Source organism: Oncorhynchus kisutch, linkage group LG18, assembly GCF_002021735.2.
Source record: "Oncorhynchus kisutch isolate 150728-3 linkage group LG18, Okis_V2, whole genome shotgun sequence".
NCBI lineage: Eukaryota > Metazoa > Chordata > Actinopteri > Salmoniformes > Salmonidae > Oncorhynchus > Oncorhynchus kisutch.
Genome location: NC_034191.2, coordinates 62,520,588 through 62,547,605, shown reverse-complemented (window position 1 = coordinate 62,547,605; position 27,018 = coordinate 62,520,588). Strand labels below are relative to the sequence as shown.

Here is a 27,018-nt window from a genome sequence, read left to right as displayed (position 1 = left end):
ACTCTGTCCCTTAATCCCTTAACCTCTTATTAATTCTTCCCTTGTTCACGTTATGAACATTTGTCTTTGTCTCATTGTCTAAAAATGATAAATGTTTCTTACCCACTTTCCAAACATATATAATTTGTAGACTTTAATTACTTCAATTGTATTATGACAGTGCCAAATACAACAAAGTTGAATTCATGTCCCTGCAAGTTCTCTGATCTCTTGTACTGTACCTGTGAGAAACAGAAGTCATACAGTCATTTCTTGATCCCGTGTCTCTGGCCCAGTCTGGGCCTTGGCTGTCTCCGTCTCTGCTCCTGTGTCTGTCTGTCCCCAGTCTGGCCCAGGACTTGGTGTCTCAGCGTCTCTGGTCCCTGTTTGTGTACAGACGACCATCTCTCAGGCATATCCTAATGAAAGCTGACTATAGGCAGGGTTCAGCCACTCTCTTTTCGTGTGTGGGTGACAAAGGAGGTAATGCATGTCAATTTAACTCAGACCACAGCTTGATCTCAGCTTGGTCTCTCCTGTGTTCTCCTCACCCCTTCCTCACCCCTCCACCCCTTCACCCCTTCACACCTCCAACCCTCCCTCACCCCTTCACCTATCCACCCCTCCCTCACCACACCACCCCTCCATCACCCCTTCACCTAGCCACCCCTCCCTCACCCCTCCACCCCTTCACCTATCCACCCCTCCCCCCTCACCACTCCACCCCTCCCTCACCCCTCCACCCCTTCACCTATCCACCCCTCCCTCATCCCTCCACCCATCACCCCTTCACCTATCTACCCCTCCCTCACCACTCCACCCCGTCCTCACCCCTTCACCCCTTCACCTATCCACCCCTCCCTCATCCCTCCACCCATCACCCCTTCACCTATCTACCCCTCCCTCACCACTCCACCCCGTCCTCACCCCTTCAACTATCCAACCCTCCCTCACCTATCCACCCCTCCCTCATCCCTCCATCCCGCCACCCCACCACCCCTTCACCTATCCACCCCTACCTCATCCCTCCACCCCTCTCTCACCCCTCCACCCCTTCACCTATCCACCCCTCCCTCTCTCACCACTCCACCGCTACATCTATCCACCCCTCCCTCATCCCTCCATCCCTCCACTCCTCCTTCAGTCCTCCAGACTCCTTGGCACAAGGATTGTGTGAAATAGGTGGCCTGTGATCACAGGTGATCAACTTAAATGTGACTTATAAAAATAGATGTTTTGGCTCTGGCATGGTATTTTCATTGGTTTAGGCAGTAGGTGCTTTGGAGATATGTGGTCCATTAGGTGGTCTGTTTTGGTTTTGATTTACAGTATGTAGGGGCCAGAGAAAGGGATTTTGATTAAATTCCAACCTGGTCTACAGTGAGAATTTTTTTGATGTTCTGTAGTGTGGAACAATGAGCTGTTGATGGATTGTACTCTGGGATTGTCACACACAGAGAGAGAGAGAGAGAGGGAGAAAGAGAGAGAGAGAGAGATGGGGACAGAGATAGAGCTAGAGAGAGAGAGATAGAGGTGGAGGGGGAGAGAGAGTGAGAGAGAGAGGGGGGGGACATAGAGAGAGATAGAGGGGGAGACAGAGAGAGATAGAGAGAGATAGTGTGGGAGACAGAGAGAGAAAGATATAGAGATAGAGAGAGAGAGATCAAGAGATAGAGAGAGAAAGATATAGAGAGATAGAGGGAGAGAGAGAGTGAGAGAGAGAGAGAGAGAGAGAGAGAGAGAGAGAGAGAGAGAGAGAGAGAGAGAGAGGGGGGGGGACATAGAGAGAGATAGAGGGGGAGACAGAGAGAGATAGAGAGAGATAGTGTGGGAGACAGAGAGAGAAAGAGAGAGAGAGAGAGAGAGAGAGAGAGAGAGATAGACAGAGAGAGAGAGAGAGAGAGAGAGAGATAGAGATAGAGGGGGAGACACAGAGGGAGAGATGGCATATTGATATTTATGCAATACCTGTCATGGATTCAGAAATCTGTTTTGTTAACATGGTTGACACGCATGCACGCATACCCGCATGCGCGCCCACATAAACACACACACACACACTTTCTATACACAGTCCACAGTCCACTTAGCTTTCGACAAGTTATAGCCTGCTGCCTTCCCCTTCTGTCTCTCTGCCAAACCTCTGCGGCTATTCCATGTATAGTGTGTGGCAGAAACACTGTCTAACATGCACGGAACAGGATCAGTCAGCTTCTTTTCCTCTAGGCACGGTACTCGTCTGCCAGGCATGAGAGTTTATACTCCTGCAAGTTCCCTTCCAGCTGTCCCTCAAAGGTGTGAATAAGTGCAGGAAACTTTGTTAGCAATTAATCAAATCAAATCAAATCAAATTTATTTATATAGCCCTTCGTACATCAGCTGATATCTCAAAGTGCTGTACAGAAACCCAGCCTAAAACCCCAAACAGCAAGCAATGCAGGTGTAGAAGCACGGTGGCTAGGAAAAACTCCCTAGAAAGGCCAATACCTAGGATGAAACCTAGAGAGGAACCAGGCTATGTGGGGTGGCCAGTCCTCTTCTGGCTGTGCCGGGTGGAGATTATAACAGAACATGGCCAAGATGTTCAAATGTTCATAAATGACCAGCATGGTCGAATAATAATAAGGCAGAACAGTTGAACAATTATCGATTGAGAAGAATTCAGATGATGCAGCCAAGATGCAGACTAGAGTGAGATATGATCTTTATGTGCTTTGGCTCTACGGTACATCTACGTTGTATCACTGATCTCCCTGTTGGAGATCAGTGATACAACGTAGATGTACCGTAGATCTACTGGAACAGATACAAGGTAGAGAATTCTGGAACAAATAGAACCTAGCAATAGTTCTGGAATTAATAGAACCTAGAGACAGTTCTGGAACGAATAGATCCTGGAGACAGTTCTGGAACAAATTGAACCTAGAGACAGTTCTGGAACAAATAGAACCTAGAGACAGTTCTGGAACGAATAGATCCTAGAGACAGTTCTGGAACAAATAGAACCTAGAGACAGTTCTGGAACAAATAGAACCTAGCAATAGTTCTGGAATGAATAGATCCTAGAGACAGTTCTGGAATGAATAGATCCTAGAGACAGTTCTGGAACAAATAGAACCTAGAGACAGTTCTGGAACAAATAGAACCTAGCAATAGTTCTGGAATGAATAGATCCTAGAGACAGTTCTGGAATGAATAGATCCTAGAGACAGTTCTGGAACTAATAGAACCTAGAGACAGTTCTGGAACGAATAGAACCTAGAGACAGCTCTGGAACGAATAGAACGTAGAAACAGTTCTAGAACGAATAGATCCTGGAGACAGTTCTGGAATGAATAGATCCTAGAGACAGTTGTGGAACGAATAGAACCCAGAGACAGTTCTGGAATGAATAGAACCTAGAAACAGTTCTGGAACGAATAGATCCTAGAGACAGTTCTGGAACTAATATAACCTAGAAACAGTTCTGGAATGAATAGAACCTAGAAACAGTTCTGGAACGATGTCAGTCATTGTGGCAGCCAGAAAACATGCTAGTGATTTGAGTGAACTCGCCAACCATGGAGGGTTTTCACTATTTTTTATCACTCTGTGCAGTGTGATGATTCTATGCTATTATGCTCTCTATTCTTACAGCCTCCATTATTCTGTTTAAGATGCGTGTGTTTTTACCACCTAGACATCCTCCCAACATTCTCAGCCTTCCCTGAGGACATTTCGAGGGATGACGGGTTCTGTTACAACCACACAGGCTGCATCCCAAATGGCACCCTATTCCCTATTGAGTGCACTACTTTTGATCAGGGCCCTGTACTATAAAAGGAATAGAGTGTCATTTGAGACGCTACTGTGCTGTGACTCTCCCAAGGTGTAAAGTGCAGCAACCACTCTGGTTATACTTGTGGCCTTGTGGCTATAGTTATGGCTATAGTTAACTCTCCAGCCTGGGCTTGTGGTATGGGGGTGAAAACTACCTGGTTTAGATCCTACAGAGATGAGTCTACCAGGTTGGGCCATGAACATTTAGCCCTGGCCCCTGGCACTGGTGTAGTTTAAAAGGTTCATCTGGTTTCACTCACGTTGAGTACCCTCAAGTACCCAGGGGTATACTAACCCACCCACCTCAACCCTTATTAGCTCGACCAATAAACATTGGATTGGTGTTGAGCAGCAGATTCATGAGCTCTGCAATGCTCTTTGTTCTTTTTTCCCTGTCACAACAGTACAGTGCCTTGCAGTCTCTGCTGACATTTTGTTTATCACAGTCTGACACAAGATTGTAAATACTGCACTTCCATTTGTGGCTTTCTGTCTGTTGTCTGTCTGTTGTCTGTCTTTGCACCATCTTAAATCACACCTTTGCTCTTCCCACTGCTCAGACAGCACACATGGATTCCAGGTGTTTCGTCCTTTTGTCTTCCTGATGGTACATGTTTGTTTGATTTCCCTGCCTGGCTGGGTAAACCCCGGTGGTAAGAATAATAATTGACTTACCCAGCCAGTGTCTAAACTCGATTTCCTGTGCCCTGTGGATGAGTGTCTTGTGGTATGTGTCAAGCTGTTTAACCAGTTGGCTAGAATCACATTCCATTTCCCTTACTACCCCTTGCTAGCCTGAGAACTTTGAGACTGCACTGCCACAGACGATAGGGGGTGATGGGATGAAATGTTATCTGACGTTATGGTTATGACGTTCTGTCTGTCCTCTGTACTTCCTGCTATGACCTTGTTTTATCTGATGTGAACGTGTTTTTTTCCAACAGTACAGGGATCAATATTCATCAAACCAATGACTAAAGATAGACATGTTTTTGATTGTTATTCTGGTACATACAATACAATACTGTGTTTGTCTGCTCCGCTAACTCTCACCAACTGGAAGGGTTAGAGGTAAACAGGATTTTCCCACACCTAATCCTTCTTCATTTCCTTGTTGTCTTTCTGCAGGGTGACATCCAGCAGCTGCTGATTGTGGCCGATCCTAAAGCAGCTTATGACTACTGTGAACACTACAGCCCCGACTGTGAAACTCCCCACGGGCACTCCCTGCAGGCCCAGCAGCCCGAGGACGAGGTCAGTATGCTGAGGGCCACAGGATGGGATGGGGGCCCACTATGGGGGTCCCAGTTTCAGGTCCCCAGTGTGAAAAAGTGCACCTGGACCCATTCTGGCACTGCCAGCTCTTGAGGTCCTTATGGGACCCTATGCAGCAAATCATAGATCCTAGATCCTAGACACACAGGACATACAAAGACTCACTAGTCCGTCTTAGAGCATCATTAGATCTGTCAATGAATTGCCGTATTTCTATAGTATTTACTTCCTTTACCTTTAACGTCAATAGAGGAAGGAGCGAGGGGATTGAAGTCTCCTCCAGCCATGAGGGTCTTATCTCAGTACAACACCTAATGATCTTTTCAGAACACTCTTGAGGTACTCGCTCTTGAATTTCCTTACAGGTATTTTTTCTTTGGATTGTACCACAGTGGAAAGGATTTAAATGCCACGATGTCTGTGTCCACTTTGGCGAGGAGAGTTCTATGGCTCGTTCGTCTAATGCGTTTCACAGATCCACCGTAGCACCAGAGCCAAACCGCAGGGACAGAACACAGAACACAGCCATCCACGTGCCTTAACACTGTCCTGTAAAGCGATACATGACATCTGTGTTATCCACAGATAAATACATGAGTCATTAATACACCTATTAAAAACACTTAGAAACCCACAGTAGAACAATAGGGGAGACCACAGGAGAGGGAGGGACACCTCTCTAACAGTCTGCTGACAGTACATATTAATGACCCCCCCTGTCTCCTTGAGGGTCCAGTATTTACTCAGAGTGCCTTGCTCTTGGTGTCTTGTCTGAGCGGTGCCAGGATGTAAATCTGCTGACTCGCCTAGACGGGATTCTCCATGTGGCCTCTCTCTTTCTCTTGCTCTCTTCCTCTCTCTCTCTCTCTCTCTCTTTCTCTGCCCCCCCCCTCTCTCTCTTTCTTTGTCTCCCCCCTCTCTCTCTCTCTCTGTCTCCCCCTCTCTCTCTCTCTCTCTGTCCCCCCCCTCTCTCTCTCTGTCTCTCTCTCTCTCTGTCTCTCTCTCTATTTTCTCTCTCTTCTATGAGCCCATGGATGACATCTCATCAGTCCCATTGTCAGCTATGCAGCTGGATGGGGACTAATCCTGATTCATCTGTGAAGGATGCAATTATTTTAACCCCATGTCAAACAGTCAAGTTAAACCTCTGACTGTTTGATATACAATGTTATCAAAACAATGAGTTTCATCAGATAATGTCAAATGTAATGTATATTCAGTACACAATTTACTCCAAATGTATATGTCAGTATACGTAGCTCGTCATTGATTACGCACTTGAACATGTTCAGTCTTTCCACCTATAACTACCAGGATGAGGAGAGAGTTTTACTGCCTCTGTTCATTTAATAAATCCCTTCTCCACTTTCCACTTCCTCTGAGTCATATGATAGTGTTTTATTATGTTCACTGGGGATGCTGTTAACGAGAGCATGCCAGACACACGTGCAGCTCCTCATTGTAACCACATATAACCACAGGGAAAGAAAGGGAAATCAAAACTATCAGGAAGTTACACATTCAGTAAATCCCACTCTTTAATCTACTCTGCTTCAGATGTAGGTGCTATAGGATGGAATTGAAACCGCTGCTATGACGGCAAAGCTCCATTGACCAAGCCCTGCCATATTACATGCAGCTGGTGTTGTTCTCATGGCTTTCCCTGATGTACACCTCCGCTTTTTAATAGCTTTTGCACACCCCACCTGTTTATACATCTGTAGCTCTCACATGGTTTCCATCATGTGCTGTTCTTAGTGGTTATTTCCATGTTTGGAGCGTTAGCCATCCTTTTAAAGATCAATGGCCAACTGATGCTTAACCCTAACCTCGCCGTGCAGATTTATTGTTTAAGAGCTAGCTATCGCTCCTAAATGATATTGCTATAATAGCAAAGTATTGTCTCATGCTGTGCAGCTACACATCAGCTTTGTAAACAAGCGTTAGCCATGGATTTTCATTGGCAGAAAAGCTACACAGCATATCGTTGGAGACAATATTTTGATGACTTACAAAATGCCACGCTAATTATTACATTTGTACAATATTATTCATATTTTTTTGTGAATAATGCAATCTAATGAATGTAACTTGTGACAGTTTTAATTCATAATATGTCCACGACGGACATGTTATATGTATATCATATTTTTTCGGACAAAAAGGAGTTCTCTGTTATGCTAATGCTAATGCTAACATGCTAATCCTAACATCTCTCCCTCTCCCCCTTCAGTACACTACTGCTGATGACTTAGATTACACTCAGTTCTATGATTACTCTGAAGTAGAAGGAGAGACAGAGAATGTTCCAACAGACGAGTATGAGGCGGGTAGTGACCCTCAGGTAAATGAAATACTGAAAAGACAGAAAAATAAATGTATTTGTCCTGTGGTGTCTTAATGTCAGTTATTGTGCCCTCCCTCCCTTTCCGAACTCTCTGGTTGACTGTTCTAATGTATGCCTTGATGTGTCAATCAAACTTGTATTCATAGCTTCAAGACCCGCCCTCTGCTCTCACACGGCGAATGCCAGCTTTGAATGTTTGTCTTATGTTCAGTTTGTAGCTCAGGTTGAAAACATATCCCACGATTTCTGGTGTCGTTGTTTATTTTCAACCCCAACTCTTCAACTTCTCAATGTTGTTATGTGTTGTCTTGTTCTTCTATCACCATAACTTTCTTCCAGAGAAAGAAACGTAGTGTCTACATGAAAAAGAAGAGGACCCGAAAGTCCCTTAAGTCTAAGCCCCTAAAGTTCCAGGCCTCTAAAAAATCTGCAGCTAAAAAGTTAGCGGTCGCTAAGAAGAAGAGACAGATGAATGGCTATCATGGCTATCAAGCTACCGCGCCGGAACTACACCGATACGGAGTATTAGGGGTAACAGTACCAGTGAAGAAACATCAGATCACATCCAGATCTTTCCTCTGACGTTTTCTGGGGAAAATCTGTGATGCTAGACTGAAAGCTATACCTAACCCCCCCCGCCCCTCCCCCCTCCTACACTGCCTCTCTAGACCCAGCAGAGTTGTAGCCAGCTGGAAAGGCCCAAGCGAATAACACCTTGTGTTGTGCTCGTTCTGTTTTAACCTGCTTCTATGTTCTTCTTCTTCTTCTTCTTTCCTTTTCGATGTGACACAACTTCAGCTAAACAATGTAGACGGAGAATACACTGAGTATACTGACAGTGAGCTTGACTACGGAACTGTAGAGGGTACTCAAACTCAGTCTCCCATTGCCACCAGTGGACCAAACGAGGTAACTTTTTACATTTCATATTTAGTTTTTTATTTACTTATTACTATAAGAAAGAGCAGTTTTGGGGAAGTAAAAGAAACCAGGAAGACGTATTACCAAAGGAAGTATCTGGTATGAAATGACAAAGACAAAACAATTCAAATGTAATTGTTCTGCTTTGAACATTGTGTTTTTTTGACGGATAGAGGATATTATTAAGCATTAGAAAGCTACAACAATATGTCATTCATGGCTTTATTCAATCTACTTAGTACTATCCACTGACCTGTAAGTATATTTTGCATCCTATAATGTAGCCTCGGTGTATTGCCATGTAAATAATGTGTAGCTTTCTGTTGTTTAATTCAATTCTGGCTAAGGCTGCAGTTTCATGCGTATCTAATATGTATGTATGTATGTATGTATGCTTGTATGTATGTATGTATGTATGCTTGTATGTATGTATGTATGTATGTATGTATGTATGTATGTATGTATGTATGTATGTATGTATGTATGTATGTATGTATGTATGTATGTATGTATGTATGTATGTGCATTACACTTCATCAACAGTCATCTTATACAGGATGTTGATCAATTGCTGGATCATTTTTGTACATTGAAATAATAATCGGTTATCTGCCTCCCTCAGTACAGATTGATCTATTAGATGGTAATGGTATTATAATGGTATTATAATGGTATTCCAAATACAGTATTTTGGCCATTTATATTATTCTGGTATACTCACACTGCCAGTTATATGACAAGCAATAATAACTATTTGTGAAATTAACTGGGTCACAGCTGAAAGGAGAAATAAGATAGGAATATATTTCATGATTGTTTTTGATTAGAAGAAAATAAATGTTTTCTTTAGTCTGTGTGGCTCTAAGACTTTGCTCTAGGCCTTTTGTGAAATAGAATCCCCCCAGAGTGTAAGTGAAGCAATATGTCGTCAGTTTAGAGGCCCAACAAAGGGATTCTCCATATACACTGCAGCACAGTCTGCGTTCAGAGGCATCACAAACCAAAATAATCTTAAATCCAATCGTCAAAGTCACATTTGATGTTTACTTCATGGACAAAATGTACCTTTTACTTTTAGGAGTGGTGTACTTTTCTGTATGAGATTGGTACAGTAGGTAGGTGAAACGATTTGATTTGCAGCCTTACCCATGATTGACAGCATGCAATGGCCAATCATAAAAGGGCAAATTTCTCTCTGTGGAGAACCAAGCCCCTCCTTCTAGCCATCAAGTTTCTGCTGAGTTAAACATAGGGTTTGTGTTCTGTCTCCAGTGAGATATGGGTGTCACAGCAATCACCTCTGCTCAGCCATGGATGGCCAGCCCGCTGCGCAGCTTTTGATGAATAGTTCTCCCAATCGCACCAATAGAACTATGATCAACCAAGCAGAGGAATCTTCACAGCCGATTATGACACTTGTTGCACTGTGTTACGGCAGTAGCAATATGTTCCAGATGGATGTGATTTCACTGGGTTATCTTGCCCTTGATTGCATATCATTTAAATTGACCATAGGGTAAAATGGAGTAAGCTGGGCCCACTGGATCACCTTTCCCCCGTTCTCCCCTACATGCCAAAATCTGGTTCTCCCTCACTAAATTTAGTCTGATATTATCAGCTCAGATACCTGTGTCATGACATCCATTTTGTTGGCTTCCTTAGCAAAATCCACAACGATCACTCGTTATGACAGTGCTGTTGAGTGGTTGTTGAGCTTTGCCAAATGCAGAGTATGTCATAAATAATACAGTCACATGATAAACATTTGGTATCTATCCACATCATCTAGTAAATGTAATATCAAATCCCTGGTACACTTATGTACTCTGCATTGAACATCAAATCCCTGGTACACATATGTACTCTGCATTGAACATCAGATCCCTGGTACACTTATGTACTCTGCATTGAACATCAAATCCCTGGTACACTTATGTTCTCTGCATTGAACATCAAATCCCTGGTACACATATGTACTCTGCATTGAACATCAAATCCCTGGTACACTTATGTTCTCTGCATTGAACATCAAATCCCTGGTACACATATGTACTCTGCATTGAACATCAAATCCCTGGTACACTTATGTTCTCTGCATTGAACATCAAATCCCTGGTACACTTATGTTCTCTGCATTGAACATCAAATCCCTGGTACACTTATGTTCTCTGCATTGAACATCAGATCCCTGGTACACTTATGTTCTCTGCATTGAACATCAGATCCCTGGTACACTTATGTACTCTGCATTGAACATCAGATCCCTGGTACACTTATGTACTCTGCATTGAACATCAAATCCCTGGTACACATATGTACTCTGCATTTTTGCACATTGCTATATGGTAGATTGACCATTTATGAAATATGCTTGAAGTGTCATTTCAGATTTACTTAATCTATTTCAGTCTTTTTTCACCACTGTACATATATTGACATGCTGATGGTATGTATTATGTTTGTGCAAAAAAGACTGAAATAACCTAAAGGCTGAAATAACCTAAAGACTGAAATAACCTAAAGACTGAAAGAACCTAAAGACTGAAAGAACCTAAAGTCTGTCTTAGACCTGACTGATTGATGTAAATTCGATCATCTAAATTGATAATGCTTTTTTTTTAAGTCATCAAGGTAACACTTTATTTGTCCCTTCTTGTTTTAGGCCTGAAGTCAATACTGGCCGATGATAATATCTGTTGCATGACACACGTACAGTGCATCAACATTACGGAGTAACAGACACCAGTTTGTTTCACTGTGAGAGACTAGTCCTCAACGTAATGACTTGCAGAGTAACCGTATATGGCTAGACAATAATTGCACACTATCATAAAGTTAACTCAATATCTCACCAACAAAACATCTAGATTTCCACAAGGGTAAATGGGACTTAAATAAGGTGTTACCACATTACCATAGCCTTCTCCATGGATCACCCTGCTCGTTTCATTTTGACCTGCTAAGGCTTTACATAGACAGTAGTCTCCTCTACCTACCTATGACTGCTTAACTAACAACCCTGTTCCCTCCGTTGCTCACCCCTCCACCTCCCTCATCCCCTCAACGCTCCGCTGCTTGGGTAACATAAGGCTGTCGAGGAGGAGATTGTTGCTGGTGACTATGTTGTCACTGGAGCCGCCCCACTGAGTCAGGAGCCCACCGGTGCCCCCGAGGCTGGCCTGGACAGTGTGGACCCCGGAGTGGACGAGTATGACTTTAAGGAGTATGACCTAGGGGGCGTGTTGGACAATAAGCAGTATGAGTATGGGGTGTATGATGAGTATGGAAATGTGGCCGCTGAGCTACCCAACCACATGGATACTGTTGAAGAAGAGGTGGGGCTGGGGGTTCCCGCGGAAACGGAGGAATTCACCCAGACTGCAGTAAGTATGGCACCCCTTGCCCCCCGACTGAGGGGTGTGTGCATGAACCAGGGGTGTGCGCCGTGGGGTCCCAACCCGGCCCACGGGCTGTGGTTATGGAAATCACAACTCTCTCCCTTCAGAAGCATTGTGGCTCTAGTTTGTCTTGGCATGGGGAGTTTGTCTGTCATTGTCATGCTGTTTGTGTGTGTGGAGGCTGTGTTAGCTTGAATCATACACCTCACCTTCCTTCCCAGTCTGTGAATACGTTTGTCTGCCTGCGCTGTCCCACTGTCTGGATGGGCTAGACATTTTAGGGGTTGGTCCGATAGGGAGAAGGAAAGTACATGACACTTTTAGGTAGCAGCTTGCCTTCGACTTAACTTCAACACAGCCTAGGTCTGAGGGAACGGCAATTACCCCCTACCACAGAGCCAACTGTATGTCTTCACACACACACACACACACACACACACACACACACACACACACACACACACACACACACACACACACACACACACACACACACACACACACACACACACACACACACACACACACACACACACACACACACACACACACACACACACATAACCTCTTCTACCCACTCTCAGCTCACACACACCCTGCTTAGACCCTGCCGAGTTCACCAACTAAACAGACACCAAGTACAGAAACGGGCTTCTTACTGAGCAGTATGTGTGACTAGCTCAGTGGAGAACACAAAATTGTAGAATCCACCGCCCAAACTACCTACCACAGAAGTAAATAACCATAAGACAGTGAATTCTACCACTTCCTCTCCACATTTCCATTTTGAGTTATGTCTGTTTTAATGTCTTCGAGACAGGAAATCATAGAGCCCATGGCCGTTAGTGTCTGAGACCGTCAGGCCGAAGCTCTCATGGCAGGAGACTTCTACTCAGTATACTTGCCTTGTCACTCATGTTATATATTAAAACCAAGTCATTGGTGTTGATTCCCTGTATGTTTCATCCAGTCATCCTAACACACGGTCCCATGTGATCCATATGAATGCAATGACACTGCTTTCCATTTCACGCATGCTGATCCATCCTCCTTCGTTGAGACTAACATGTTCTACCTGCTACTGTCTTTCTCTCTCTCTGCTCTTCATTCCTTCATTACTGTAGTTGTTGACTAGCTCATCACACATCACTCTATTCAATCTGGTGTGTCCATATAAGAATATGATACTGGATTGACACGATTGTTAGACTTTTGTCCTTAGCATTATACTCTAGTAACAAATATCATATTCCTATACGCCGCATGTCGATAAGATCATGTTCTTTGCTCGTGGAATTGCCTCTTTCATTCTTCTCACCCCATCATTCCGCCCATCCCCGCTTGTCATTGATCCAGTGACTGTAGCTCCATATGAAGAAGCTCATACAGGTGTCCTCCCTATCTTCACAGGTGGCTGGTGGTGGGGAGAAAGGAGAGAAGGGCGAACCCGCTGTGATCGAACCTGTAAGACCCTAAGCACAACACTGCCGGTGTTGAGGGAATACGTGTACTCAAACAAATTGTGTCATACAGGAAGTTGAAATAACTGTTTGGTTATTAATGAATGTGCTCCTCCATGCTGTGTAGTGCTGTGTAGTGCTGTGTAAGTGCTGTGGTAATTGCTGCCCCATGTTTGTGTTTCTCCTTGCTGTCCCGTTTATTCATTCATGTTGTCTGTCCATCACTTTTAGGGCATGCTGATTGAAGGACCTCCTGGACCAGCAGGCCCAGCTGTGAGTAACACATATCTATTCATCATAAGGCTATGGGAATGTCCATAATGACCCCCTGTTCTCTTTATAGTGTACTATTTTTGACCAGGGCCATAGGGCTCTGGTTTAATGTAGTGAACTATGGTGTCATTTAGGATGTCAAAAGAATGGGACAGATCTTTACTCAAACCTCAATGAAAATGTTCTATTAAGTAGCATAGTGTACATGATTTGTGAGTCAGCCTCAATGTATAGGGATCTCTCTCAATTCAGGATTCGAGCTTATGTAACAACATTGCCGTGCCTTGTTTTGACTGTGTTGTGTTTCTGTAGGGTCTACCAGGCCCCTCAGGTCTGCATGGACCCCCTGGTGTTGCTGGAGATCCTGGTGACAGGGTGAGTCTCTGTTCCTTTATACTCCTCGTTCTATCTTAATCTCTCTCTCTCTCTCTCTCTCTCTCTCTCTCTCTCTCTCTCTCTCTCTCTCTCCCCTCTCTCTCTCTCTCTCTCTCTCTCTCTCTCTATCTATCTCAGACTCTCTGGCTCTCTATTTCTTCCTTTGTATCCCTCCCTCTCTCTCGCTCTCTTTTTAATTCTCACTCTCGCGCTCTCTCTCTGTGTAAGCATGTGTGAATGTGTGTGTTTATGCTACCTCTGGGAGAAAGAAAGTGCAGAGGGAGAGATGGAGAGGAAGAAAGATGGAGGAGTGAAGTGGGGAATTCCCATGTCAGGTCTGTCGTCAACTGTGTTGCTTCCTGGGGCTCAGTCAGGAAGCAACACAGTAGTTTTACAAGGGAGGTTTGTTTTCCTTGTCTTGTCATGGTCAATCTGTGTGGTCCCGTCACATAGGACGGTCTCTATCTGAGGGCAGTTTAAGTCATCTAGTAGTTGTAGTTTTTATGTTTGACAATGACTACAAACGGTCTACAGTGAAATTACTGTAGAATATATACACACATTAACAGAGACTGAAGAGACAGTTGTAAAACGTTAAATTAGAGAGAGGGAGAGAGAGAGAGGGAGAGAGAGAGAGGGAGAGAGAGAGAGAGAGCGGGGGATGAAATAGCAAGGGAGAAGAGGGAAGGCATGTGCAGCTGGATGGAGAACTAGGGAGACAGAGAGAGATGAAAGGATGACTGTAGGGTGGAGAGGAGGGGAAACCCACAGATGGTTAAAGTCTTGTTTTCATTAGCTCCAACAGTACAGCTGATTCCATGTATAAAGTCATCATATTGTGTTTTCAGGGCCTGTATAAATGATCTCAGAGTAGGATTGCTGATCTAGAATCAGCTTTGCCTTTTAGATCCTAATGAATATGATTACATGGACAAGGGGGACCTGGTCATAGATCAGCATGTAATCAGCATGAAGCTGTGGCAGAATACTTAGAAATGGCTTCCTTTCTTAACACACCACGGACTGACGGTTAAGGCACTTGGTTAAGGTCACAACACTTTGATTTCCTCAATTCCTACAGAACCAGATGATTTGGAATAGTAAGATAAAGTTACGTGCTCAGACCAGCTATTAGTGAACATTGTAATTGGCCGTGGAACAGTGTAATACATGTGCTGTAACTCACTAGATGTCAGTATGTCAGTTTGCTCTATGAATGGAAGAATGAACAAATGAACAAATTCATGAATTAGAGAATTAGAGAATATATTTCAGTAATGACAAAGTATGTTTCAATAGAATAATTTGTGTTTCATTTAATATTATTGAATATATTATACTATTATACTAATATTATTAGTACTGGCAATATTATAAAATTAACATAAAATCATTAACATTTTTTTTGTCTGTTTTTCTTGGAATGGCTACAATCGATCACACACACACACGCACGCACACGCACACGCACACACACACACACACACACACACACACACACACACACACACACACACACACACACACACACACACACACACACACACACACACACACACACACACACACACACACACACACACACACACACAGCCAGGCACGTAAGTGGCTATTGGTTTTGGAGAGAGGACAGAGCCATGGCTCACAGAGAGGCCAGGTTATTCTGGTTGTGTGAGGAGGGAGTGGAGAGGCATGCTAATGATGCCAACCGTCCCTGGGCAAACACACCTATGCCATTTACTGTGTGTGTTTGTGTTGGCCTAACCCTATGTGTGTATAGTTATATTTACAGCTCAACATGATCATTTCATATTGATGCGTACTCATTTTGCCTAATAATCACAATTCCTGAACCAAAGAGGATTCGTATTCAGATGATGTTCTACTCTGCCCCTGAGCAAGGTGTAATACCATACACCTCTAACCAACCTCCCTATAACACCTCACATAACTAGACTAAGTACACACTTGCCATGTGTACCATAAATTAGTACTTCTTTGTCCAGCTGCAAATGTCCTTCCACCCAACGTGACACCACTCTGTGGTCAGTGTAAGTGAAGGAAATGGGTCAGGCCGAAAGGACAGGATAATCACCTGGGCTGCTGTACAGTCCTCTGCTCTGATACTTTACTCAAGTACATATGGTAAAGTAGTTATTACAGTACATTCCTAGATATTCCAGCTGAGTACAGTCACTTCCAGCCACCTGGTAGTGAGGCTATTCTCCTCTCCTCTCCTTATCTTTCTGTTGTTGTAATGATGGATGGATGAGAATGATGAGGATGTTCTTATTTTCCATTTGAGTGGTGAACATAGGGTGAATGTTTCTCTGCCCCTCCCTCCCTCCCTCCCTCCCTCCCTCCCTCCCTCCCTCCCTCCCTCCCTCCCTCCCTCCCTCCCTCCCTCCCTCCCTCCCTCCCTCCCTCCCTCCCTCCCTCCCTCCCTCCCTCCCTCCCTCCCTCCCTCCCTCCCTTCTCTATCCCCCTCTCTCCCCCCCCCCCTCTCTCCCCCCTCTCTCTCTCTGGGCATGTTCTAGCATGGCATCTTTCCATCCTGATGGTTGTTCATTCAGATTTATCACCTCCTCTCTGTGACTCCTTTTCCAAGGGTCCCGCAGGGCGGGCTGGTCTGGCAGGAGCCGACGGTTTACCAGGTCCTCCTGGTACCATGCTGATGCTGCCAGTAAGTACCAGACCTGACATCCAATCCAACAAACACTAATATCTGCCAGTATTTAAATGTATTGGCAACTGTAAAGCACTTTACGACAACTGCTGATGTAAAAAGGTCAAAAATAAATGAATTGTTTGATTGTCTTGCTTGATCATGATCCATATGTTGTCTTTCTTGGTCCATATCCTTGATTGATATTTAGATGTTCGTTGTTCACAAGCGGCACGATTGTGATTTGTCTTTTGTAAGGCCTGTGTTTCTCTGTGTGACAGTTCCGTTTTGGAGGGGACGGAGAGAAGGGACCCGTGGTGTCTGCTCAGGAGGCCCAAGCCCAGGCCATCCTCTCCCAGGCTAGAGTGAGTACACCAGGGCCGTAATTGGCCAAAGAGGGCCGAATGCCATGGCTGCAGCAGGCCGAATGGGGCTAAAGCAGGCCAAACAGTACACCAGGGCTGAAGGGGGCCAAGCGGCTCCAGTGTAGCCTTTGAGGGGGTAAAACTGGCGCAGCTATCTCTCTTGAAATTAAAACATTTTTTTATTAAAAAGAGAACCTCATTGGCATTTCAGCTATCTTGCTCGTTATAAGTGTGGGTCTTCTCACAGCTGTGGTTCATGGTAAGGGGGGAGTGGAGTGGTGGGGGCCCTGAGAGAGGTGCTGAGCAGGCTACAGGCAGGACCACAGCCTGTTTGGACAGATGCAGGAGGCATTTAAAAATACTACAGGAGTTCATGACCCATGGGTGGGCCATCCCAACAGACCAACAGGTGACTGAGGAAAGAGAGAGAGAGAAGGAAAGGATTGGGTCTTGTACAAGTGTAGGCCATTGCGTCATCATGTTTCACCTACGGTAAACCCCTGACACCACAGAGGAAGAGTAGTAGTGGGCTATAAGAGAGTGTTTGAGTTAAGATGTTAGGATGTCTGTGGGGCGCTGTGGCATATGTAGGGTGTCTCGTTCTGACTGGTGATTTGTCATCCCTTCCCTTCTCCACCCCCCTCCACCCTCCCGCCATCTACCCCACAGCTCGCCATGAGAGGTCCCTCAGGTCCAATGGGTCTCACAGGAAGATCCGGTCCAGTGGTAATTTTCAGTTCTTCCACCCGTCATAACACACACGGCCAAACACGTCCCTCTTGCTAAGTCTTTCCACCTCATGTAAGGAATGGTGAACACAGGTCATCGACCGCCCCGTCAGAAACCTACAAAGTATTATTTCACAATTCACCGCTATTTTTCATCCTTCCTATGAGCTATCTTCCTCCATATTACCATCCTGAGCTATAAACCAGCTATATAGGTCCCTGAGTAGAGATGAAACATGAACCAGATTAGAGGGTTGAAGCTCTTTTTGTAATTCTAGTGCATTTCCCTTTGTGTTCATTTGATAGGTCTACCTTAGGCTTTCCCCTTTAAAACCACGAAGTTCATGATAGTTCTTAAAACTTGGCTGTAATTATTAAATCACTAGTTGGGAATGTTTCAGTCGTGAAGACCGGTAAGGTGCTTCAAAAGTTCTACCTAGCCCAGCAATAGAACCCCACAATTTTAGACTTAAGTATATACCCCAAAAATACCCAATTCAGTTCTAGAGCCCCAAAAGGAAATTCACATATATATATATATTGTCATACACATTCATCTCTGTTGAATAATACATGTTTGGTGCTGACTAGATAGCTGACACATGGAGATGTTCAAGATGAAACCTGATTAAAGACATTTAGTCATCCTATCTAAATCCTTTTAAAAACAGATGAAGATGAAGAGTTATTACTTTGCCTGGAATATAATTCTATACAATGGTTTTGTAACATTGTTTTGATAAACTTTTCCTTTTTTCTTCAATACATGTCAATGAATCTGTTCAAACAACAAAAGAGGCATCAACTAACAGCTAAATGTCGCCATCTGCTGTTTCTTTGTGTGAAATGCATATTCACCTTACTGGCTGTGTGGAGTTATGATCAAGCCATAAGACTGACTTAAGGTTTGTGTCCGTGTTTCTCACTGGTCCATCTCTATCTCAGGGTGTTCCTGGTTCTGCTGGACTTAAAGGTGATAGTGGAGATCCTGGTCCTCAGGTGAGAGGTTAAACATATACCTGTAGACTACCCATACCTCACTACAGTTACACATACCTCACTACAGCTACCCATACCTCACTACAGTTACCCATACCTCACTACAGTTACCCATACCTCACTACAGCTACCCAAACCTCACTACAGTTACCCAAACCTCACTACAGTTACCATTACCTCACTACAGTTACCAATACCTCACTACAGTTACCAGTACCTCACTACAGTTACCAGTACCTCTCTACATTTACCAATACCTCACTACAGTTACCAGTACCTCTCTACATTTACCAATACCTCACTACAGTTACCAGTACCTCACTACATTTACCAGTACCTCACTACAGTTACCAGTACCTCTCTACATTTACCTGTACCTCACTACAGTTACCAGTACCTCTCTACATTTACCAGTACCTCTCTACATTTACCAATACCTCACTACATCACTTGTTATTCACAGGGCCCCAGGGGAGTCCAAGGGTCTGCAGGACAAATAGGCAAATCTGGCAAGAGGGTAAGTGAACTGAGTGACCCTCATCTAGCGCTTGTGTGTGTGTGTGTGTGTGTGTGTGTGTGTGTGTGTGTGTGTGTGTGTGTGTGTGTGTGTGTGTGTGTGTGTGTGTGTGCCGTGTGAGATCTGAGAGGTTTATCCTAATGAATCAAAAACAGATGTCTGATATGTGCTAAAATCCAGTTAAAATGACCAAAAAAGACAATCTGGCAGTGGACACATAATTGTCTGTAGCTGTATTCCCAGGTAGATGTCATGGCCTGATTGGTTTTGATGCTACCATGTTCAGCATTTCTCTTTCTCTCTCTCTCTCTCTCTCTCTCTCTCTCTTGTAGGGTCGTGGCGGAGCCGATGGGGCCCGAGGAATGCCTGGAGAGTCAGGCTCTAAGGTACACGAGGACCTCTGTCTACTAGTCACTTTTCCTTAGTCACTTGTCTCTGTCAAGTGTGACTGCTCTGTTTTGATCACAATACTGTGTTATAAACCTGTGCAGGATGATGTCTGTGTCGTCTTTGGACTCGGTGGTCATTGTCACATTGTTTCTCCATAGGGTGACAGAGGTTTTGATGGCCTTCCCGGTCTGCCTGGTGAGAAGGGACACAGGGTGAGTATAGTAACGTCACCACAAAGTCACAAGCTCCTGCATGTTCACCTCTTCCTTAATGGGAATACAGATGTAGGATCTTGATTTGATCACCCTGGTACAGGACAACTAAAACTGCATTTGAGGTTTAAAAAGGCTTTTGAAGTTTGACATTTTCCGAAAAAATGTATCACCCCCTACAAAAATGTCCATGGATTATAATCCACATAACAATGAAAATGTATTTTTGCTGCAGGATTATTTTCCTGCTGTAGCAAACTGGCTTTAAATGAAGATCCTACATCTGTACCTTAGGCAGTTGAGAGCCTGCATACTATCTCAGGGAAATGACCCATGAAGCAGACATCAAATGATCAGGATCTCCCTATTCTCTCCCTCTACAAAACATGACTTTCAGTACCTATACTGGTTCACTTCGATTGAGGGTCTGATTTGAAGTCACCTTCGCTCTTCAACCCGTCCACCCGCTCAAACAAATAGTGAAAGAGAGAGAATATGGGTCGTGGTATGGCCAACAACTCAGTATGTTCCAAAAACACGGGTCTTTTACCCATAGTATTCTAGTATTATATATTCTAGTATTATTATATCTAGTATACCCTCTAGTATTATCACTCATTCCAGAGGATCTGAGGTAAATTACAGTGAGATTTAGTACAGCAGGTGATCAAGGGGATACATACTGGTTGACTATCATTGAACAATAGACTAGTGTTGGTCTGAGAAACAAATGGCCTTGGACGTTTATAGGCTTATGGGTAAAAACACTGTTGCCCTATTTGATAAAACCAAATTGGCTTAAAACAAAATGCCAACGCTATTAGACTCTGAACAGGGGATTTTGGAAATACCAGGGTTTTTTGGAAGTTATAAAACGTCTTTGACCTTTTTGGCGACGTTAGCTTGTGGGTGTTACTACTGAATAATCTGTCTTGAGTTTTTGTGTGTGCGATATTGTACAATCAGCTAAGTCCTTCATTCAGGAAATGAAATGCTGAATGATATATATTTATTGTATTATTGTAGAGCTAATCTGAATGGCTTTGAAGTGGTCATTTAAAAATCACTAAATAAAGTTAGCATTATTTAGTCGGACCAATAGCTTGGACACATTGATCCTCTTATATCGATCTCTACCATAGAGTTACTCACCAGACACATAGCCAGGCAGCATGTTGAAGATCTCGGTCATGCTACAATGATACACGTGCATATACAGAACTCCCAGTGCCAGTCCTGTTCTGTACTGTCTGCTTGAAGGGCACTTAGAAGAGGCAAGCCACACAAGTCCCCCACCAGGCTAAATAGGAGCTTGGGCTGCAGAGAGGTAGAGAAACAGAGAGAAGGGACAGAGACGAAGATAGATATTAGGAGGCCTCAGATATTTCCAGCCTGGGCGTGCGGTTCCTAATCCTGGCCTGGGTAACATCAAGGTAACAACAGAGTCAGTCAGCCAGTCAGCCAGCCAGCCAGCCAGCACAGCCAGCCAGTCTGAAGTAAATAAGAGGTTGCGAACCGCTTCAAGTCTACAGCTGGCCTGGCCCAATCCTCCATTATAATAGTAATAGCACACATCGCTCTCTCTCTCTCTCTCTCTCTCTCTCTCTCTCTCTCTCTCTCTCTTTTCTCCCCCTCTATACCCCCCTCTCTCCCATAGGGGGAGACAGGACCACTGGGACCACCTGGAGCCCCTGGAGAGGATGGACAGAGAGTGAGTATCCTCTCCCCCTTCATCATCCTCCCAATCCTCTTCTTCATTTACATCCCTCCGTCCTTACTATGTAAACTAACTGTTTTTCCTCTCTGTGCAGGGCGAGGATGGAGAGATCGGGCCAAGGGGATTGGCTGGAGAGAGTGTAAGAAAGCGTCCACTGAATTGCTATTAGGTTTGATAAATAGGACCCTACAGTGTAACAACAGTATTGGAGTAATACAAGTATTCAACCACCCTGTTATGACCTACTATCTCCTCTGGTTGACAACTCGACTACTTCTGTATCAGTTATTTCATGTATGAATCATATTAGTCCGTTAGGGTGCAGTGTTTCTTAATGGGGGGGGGGGGGGGGGGGCTCTGGTCTACTTATTGGGTGCCCCAGACTGAGACGTCTCAAACGCAAATGTTGTCTGGTCTAGGCGGGGTGGAACTAGTGAGGCAAGTGGAGAAGGGACAATAGGTCGACCATAGGCAGCGGGACTCTATCTCACTGGAGCATTCCAGATACAGTATCATGAAGGAACTGTGAGCTCATGGGGGAAAGCAGGCTCAGGTGAAAGAGGGAATGCCCCCAGACAGGAACATTGAATCTTTTTTACAAGGGTAAATGGCTTGAGTGAACTATTTTCATTTATTCACCATCTTTGTGTGATCCTGAAACTCTTTTATTTTATTTTCTCTCTCTCTCTCTCTCTCTCTCTCTCTCTCTCTCTCTCTCTCTCTCTCTCTCTCTCTCTCTGTCTCTAGGGTCCTAGAGGTCTGCTTGGGCCCCGCGGTCCACCCGGTCCCACTGGACAGCCTGTAAGTAGTACTTAACACATACTTTCCTATGATAGAGGTGTCACTGTGGTACCTCCTATATATCACAACACTGAATAAGAAGTTCCTACTCATCTGAATGTTTGTGTTCCCACAGGGTGTAGCTGGAGTGGATGGGCCACACGGTCCCAAAGGAAACATGGTATGAACACTCATAACGTTATCTCACACAGATGCTAAACTAAAACACCCACTCTGATGGAACCAGAAGTGGGTTATATAGTGTTTGTATAAGCCTGACCAATACGTTATTTGTCACCAGAGAGGAGTGTAGTCTACTACAGTGTGTCAGTGTTTAGATAGGTTGTTTGGGCTAGGTTCTAACGCTATTTTAACTTTCCAAATGACTGCCCGATAGGGCCTCTCCCTGAGGCACATCGGAGTAGGGTGATATTGCCCCTAAGCACTGATCTAGGTCAGTTTTGCAAGCTAACCTTCTAATGGCTAATGCTACAGCAATCCTACAGTTCAGAGTAGCAACCGACTGCACGTTAGTTGTTTGTTTGGTCCAGAAATATCAGTTTCTTCAGTGTATACAACAGTTCAACTATGTCTCTACTATTTAAACCAGATGCACTTTGTGGCTTCGGCTGATGTAAACCGGGCTTTATAAATCTATTTGATTGATTGATTTTTCTTCGGTCCCAAACGTATTGAGAGTAGACCCTCAAATATCTCCTCAAACGTCTCCATCTTCTTAGTAAAATATACAAATATACTTCAAATCAAATAGTTTTTGTGTCACACGCACCGAATACAACAGGTGTAGACCTTAAGTGTTAAATAAAAAATGTAGAAGCAAGAAATAAAAATAAAAGTAACAAATCATTTAAGAGCAGCAGTAAAATAACAGTATATGGCGAGGCCATATACAAGGTGTACAGATACAGAGTCAATGTGCGGGGGCACCGGTTCCTTCACACAAGGACTGCTGTGCCCTGCTCTGCTCTTAGCTCATTGTCATGTTAGATCGTATCTGTCTGTCTTTGTTTAGGGACCTCAAGGAGAGCCAGGACCTCCGGGTCAGCAGGGGATCCCAGGGACACAAGTGAGTATCCCAGATATTACAGACATTACATACATTACAGACATTACAGACATTACAGACATGATAATATTACAGACATTACAGACATGATAATATCCCAGACATTACAGACATTACAGACATGATAATATCCCAGACATTACAGACATTACAGACATGATAATATCCCAGACATTACAGACATTACAGACATGATAATATCCCAGACATTACAGACATTACAGACATGATAATATCCCAGACATTACAGACATTACAGACATGATAATATCCCAGACATTACAGACATTACAGACATGATAATATCCCAGACATTACAGACATTACAGACATGATAATATCCCAGACATTACAGACATTACAGACATGATAATATCCCAGACATTACAGACATTACAGACATGATAATATCCCAGACATTACAGACATTACAGACATGATAATATCCCAGACATTACAGACATTACAGACATTACAGATGTGATAGTATCCCAGACATTACAGACATTACAGACATGATAATATCCCAGACATTACAGACATGATAGTATCCCAGACATTACAGACATGATAGTATCCCAGACATTACAGACATTACAGACATTACAGACATTACAGACATGATAGTATCCCAGACATTACAGACATTACAGACATTACAGACATTACAGACATGATAGTATCCCATACATTACAGACATGATAGTATCCCAGACATTACAGACATTACAGACATTACAGATATCCCAGACATTACAGATGTGATAGTATCCCAGACATTACAGACATTACAGACATGATAATATCCCAGACATTATAGACATGATAGTATCCCAGACATTACAGACATTACAGACATTACAGATGTGATAATATCCCAGACATTATAGACATGATAGTATCCCAGACATTACAGACATGATAGTATCCCAGACATTACAGACATTACAGACATGATAGTATCCCAGACATTACAGACATTACAGACATGATAGTATCCCAGATATTACAGACATTACAGACATTACATACATTACAGACATGATAATATCCCAGACATTACAGACATTACAGACATGATAGTATCCCAGATATTACAGACATTACAGACATGATAATATCCCAGATATTACAGACATTACAGACATGATAGTATCCCAGATATTACAGGCATGATAGTATCCCAGACATTACAGACATTACAGACATTACAGATGTGATAATATCCCAGACATTATAGACATGATAGTATCCCAGACATTACAGACATGATAGTATCCCAGACATTACAGACATTACAGACATGATAGTATCCCAGACATTACAGACATTACAGACATGATAGTATCCCAGATATTACAGACATTACAGACATTACATACATTACAGACATGATAATATCCCAGACATTACAGACATTACAGACATGATAGTATCCCAGATATTACAGACATTACAGACATGATAATATCCCAGCTATTACAGACATTACAGACATTACAGACATGATAGTATCCCAGATATTACAGGCATGATAGTATCCCAGATATTACAGACATTACAGACATGATAATATCCCAGACATTACAGGCATGATAGTATCCCAGATATTACAGACATTACAGACATGATAATATCCCAGACATTACAGGCATGATAGTATCCCAGATATTACAGACATTACAGACATGATAATATCCCAGATATTACAGGCATGATAGTATCCCATATATTACAGGCATGATAGTATCCCATATATTACAGACATTACAGACATGATAGTATCCCATATATTACAGGCATGATAGTATCCCATATATTACAGACATTACAGACATGATAATATCCCAGACATTACAGGCATGATAGTATCCCAGATATTACAGACATTACAGACATGATAATATCCCATATATTACAGGCATGATAGTATCCCATATATTACAGGCATGATAGTATCCCATATATTACAGGCATGATAGTATCCCATATATTACAGGCATGATAGTATCCCATATATTACAGGCATGATAGTATCCCATATATTACAGGCATGATAGTATCCCATATATTACAGGCATGATAGTATCCCATATATTACAGGCATGATAGTATCCCATATATTACAGGCATGATAGTATCCCATATATTACAGGCATGATAGTATCCCATATATTACAGGCATGATAGTATCCCATATATTACAGGCATGATAGTATCCCATATATTACAGGCATGATAATATCCCATATATTACAGGCATGATAGTATCCCATATATTACAGGCATGATAGTATCCCATATATTACAGGCATGATAGTATCCCATATATTACAGGCAAGATAGTATCCCATATATTACAGGCATGATAGTATCCCATATATTACAGGCATGATAGTATCCCATATATTACAGGCATGATAGTATCCCATATATTACAGACATTACAGACATTACAGACGTGATAGTATCCCAGACATTACAGACATTACAGACATGATAGTATCCCAGACATTACAGATGTGATAGTATCCCAGACATTACAGACATTGCAGACATGATAGTATCCCAGACATTACAGACATTACAGACGTGATAGTATCCCAGACATTACAGACATGATAGTATCCCATATATTACAGACATTACAGACATGATAGTATCCCATATATTACAGACATTACAGACATTACAGATGTGATAGTATCCCAGACATTACAGACATTACAGACATGATAGTATCCCAGACATTACAGACGTGATAGTATCCCAGACATTACAGACATTACAGACATGATAGTATCCCAGACATTACAGACATTACAGACGTGATAGTATCCCAGACATTACAGACATGATAGTATCCCATATATTACAGACATTACAGACATGATAGTATCCCATATATTACAGACATTACAGACATTACAGATGTGATAGTATCCCAGACATTACAGACATTACAGACATGATAGTATCCCAGACATTACAGACGTGATAGTATCCCAGACATTACAGACATTACAGACATGATAGTATCCCATATATTACAGACATTACAGACATTACAGATGTGATAGTATCCCATATATTACAGACATTACAGACATTACAGATGTGATAGTATCCCAGACATTACAGACACTACAGACATGATAGTATCCCATATATTACAGACATTACAGACATTACAGATGTGATAGTATCCCAGACATTACAGACGTGATAGTATCCCAGACATTACAGACATTACAGACATGATAGTATCCCAGACATTACAGACATTACAGACATGATTATATCCCAGACATTACAGACATGATAATATCCCAGACATTACAGACATGATAATATCCCAGACATTACAGACATCATTATATCCCAGACATTACAGACATGATAATATCCCAGACATGACAGACATTACAGACATGATAATATCCCAGACATTACAGACATGATAATATCCCAGACATTACAGACATGATAATATCCCAGACATGACAGACATTACAGACATGATTATATCCCAGGCATGACAGACATGATAATATCCCAGACATGACAGACATGATAATATCCCAGACATGACAGACATGATAATATCCCAGACATGACAGACATTACAGGCATGATTATATCCCAGACATTACAGACATGATAATATCCCAGACATTATAGACATGATAATATCCCAGACATTACAGACAT

General features: G+C 42.9%; 1 protein-coding gene across 5 annotated transcripts in view; it reads left to right on the top strand.

The window, feature by feature from the left end:
* Positions 1-27,018, top strand: part of col11a1a (collagen, type XI, alpha 1a) — an 89,168-nt gene that overhangs the window by 23,649 nt on the left and 38,501 nt on the right. Inside the window, exons 5-23 of one of the 5 annotated variants that reach the window (XM_031796441.1) lie at positions 4,927-5,052; positions 7,307-7,417; positions 8,219-8,329; positions 11,431-11,724; positions 13,150-13,203; positions 13,431-13,472; positions 13,785-13,847; positions 16,456-16,530; positions 16,794-16,877; positions 17,547-17,603; positions 18,551-18,604; positions 19,068-19,121; positions 19,454-19,507; positions 19,670-19,723; positions 21,381-21,434; positions 21,535-21,579; positions 22,188-22,241; positions 22,357-22,401; positions 23,254-23,307. In XM_031796441.1, coding sequence (XP_031652301.1) covers positions 4,927-5,052; positions 7,307-7,417; positions 8,219-8,329; positions 11,431-11,724; positions 13,150-13,203; positions 13,431-13,472; positions 13,785-13,847; positions 16,456-16,530; positions 16,794-16,877; positions 17,547-17,603; positions 18,551-18,604; positions 19,068-19,121; positions 19,454-19,507; positions 19,670-19,723; positions 21,381-21,434; positions 21,535-21,579; positions 22,188-22,241; positions 22,357-22,401; positions 23,254-23,307 — 1,485 coding nt within the window. Of the gene's footprint in view, positions 1-4,926; positions 5,053-7,306; positions 7,418-7,759; positions 7,952-8,218; positions 8,330-11,430; positions 11,725-13,149; positions 13,204-13,430; positions 13,473-13,784; positions 13,848-16,455; positions 16,531-16,793; positions 16,878-17,546; positions 17,604-18,550; positions 18,605-19,067; positions 19,122-19,453; positions 19,508-19,669; positions 19,724-21,380; positions 21,435-21,534; positions 21,580-22,187; positions 22,242-22,356; positions 22,402-23,253; positions 23,308-27,018 lie in introns of all 5 variants that reach the window. The other 4 variants (XM_031796442.1, XM_031796444.1, XM_031796443.1 and 1 more) reach the window with 4 other exon arrangements.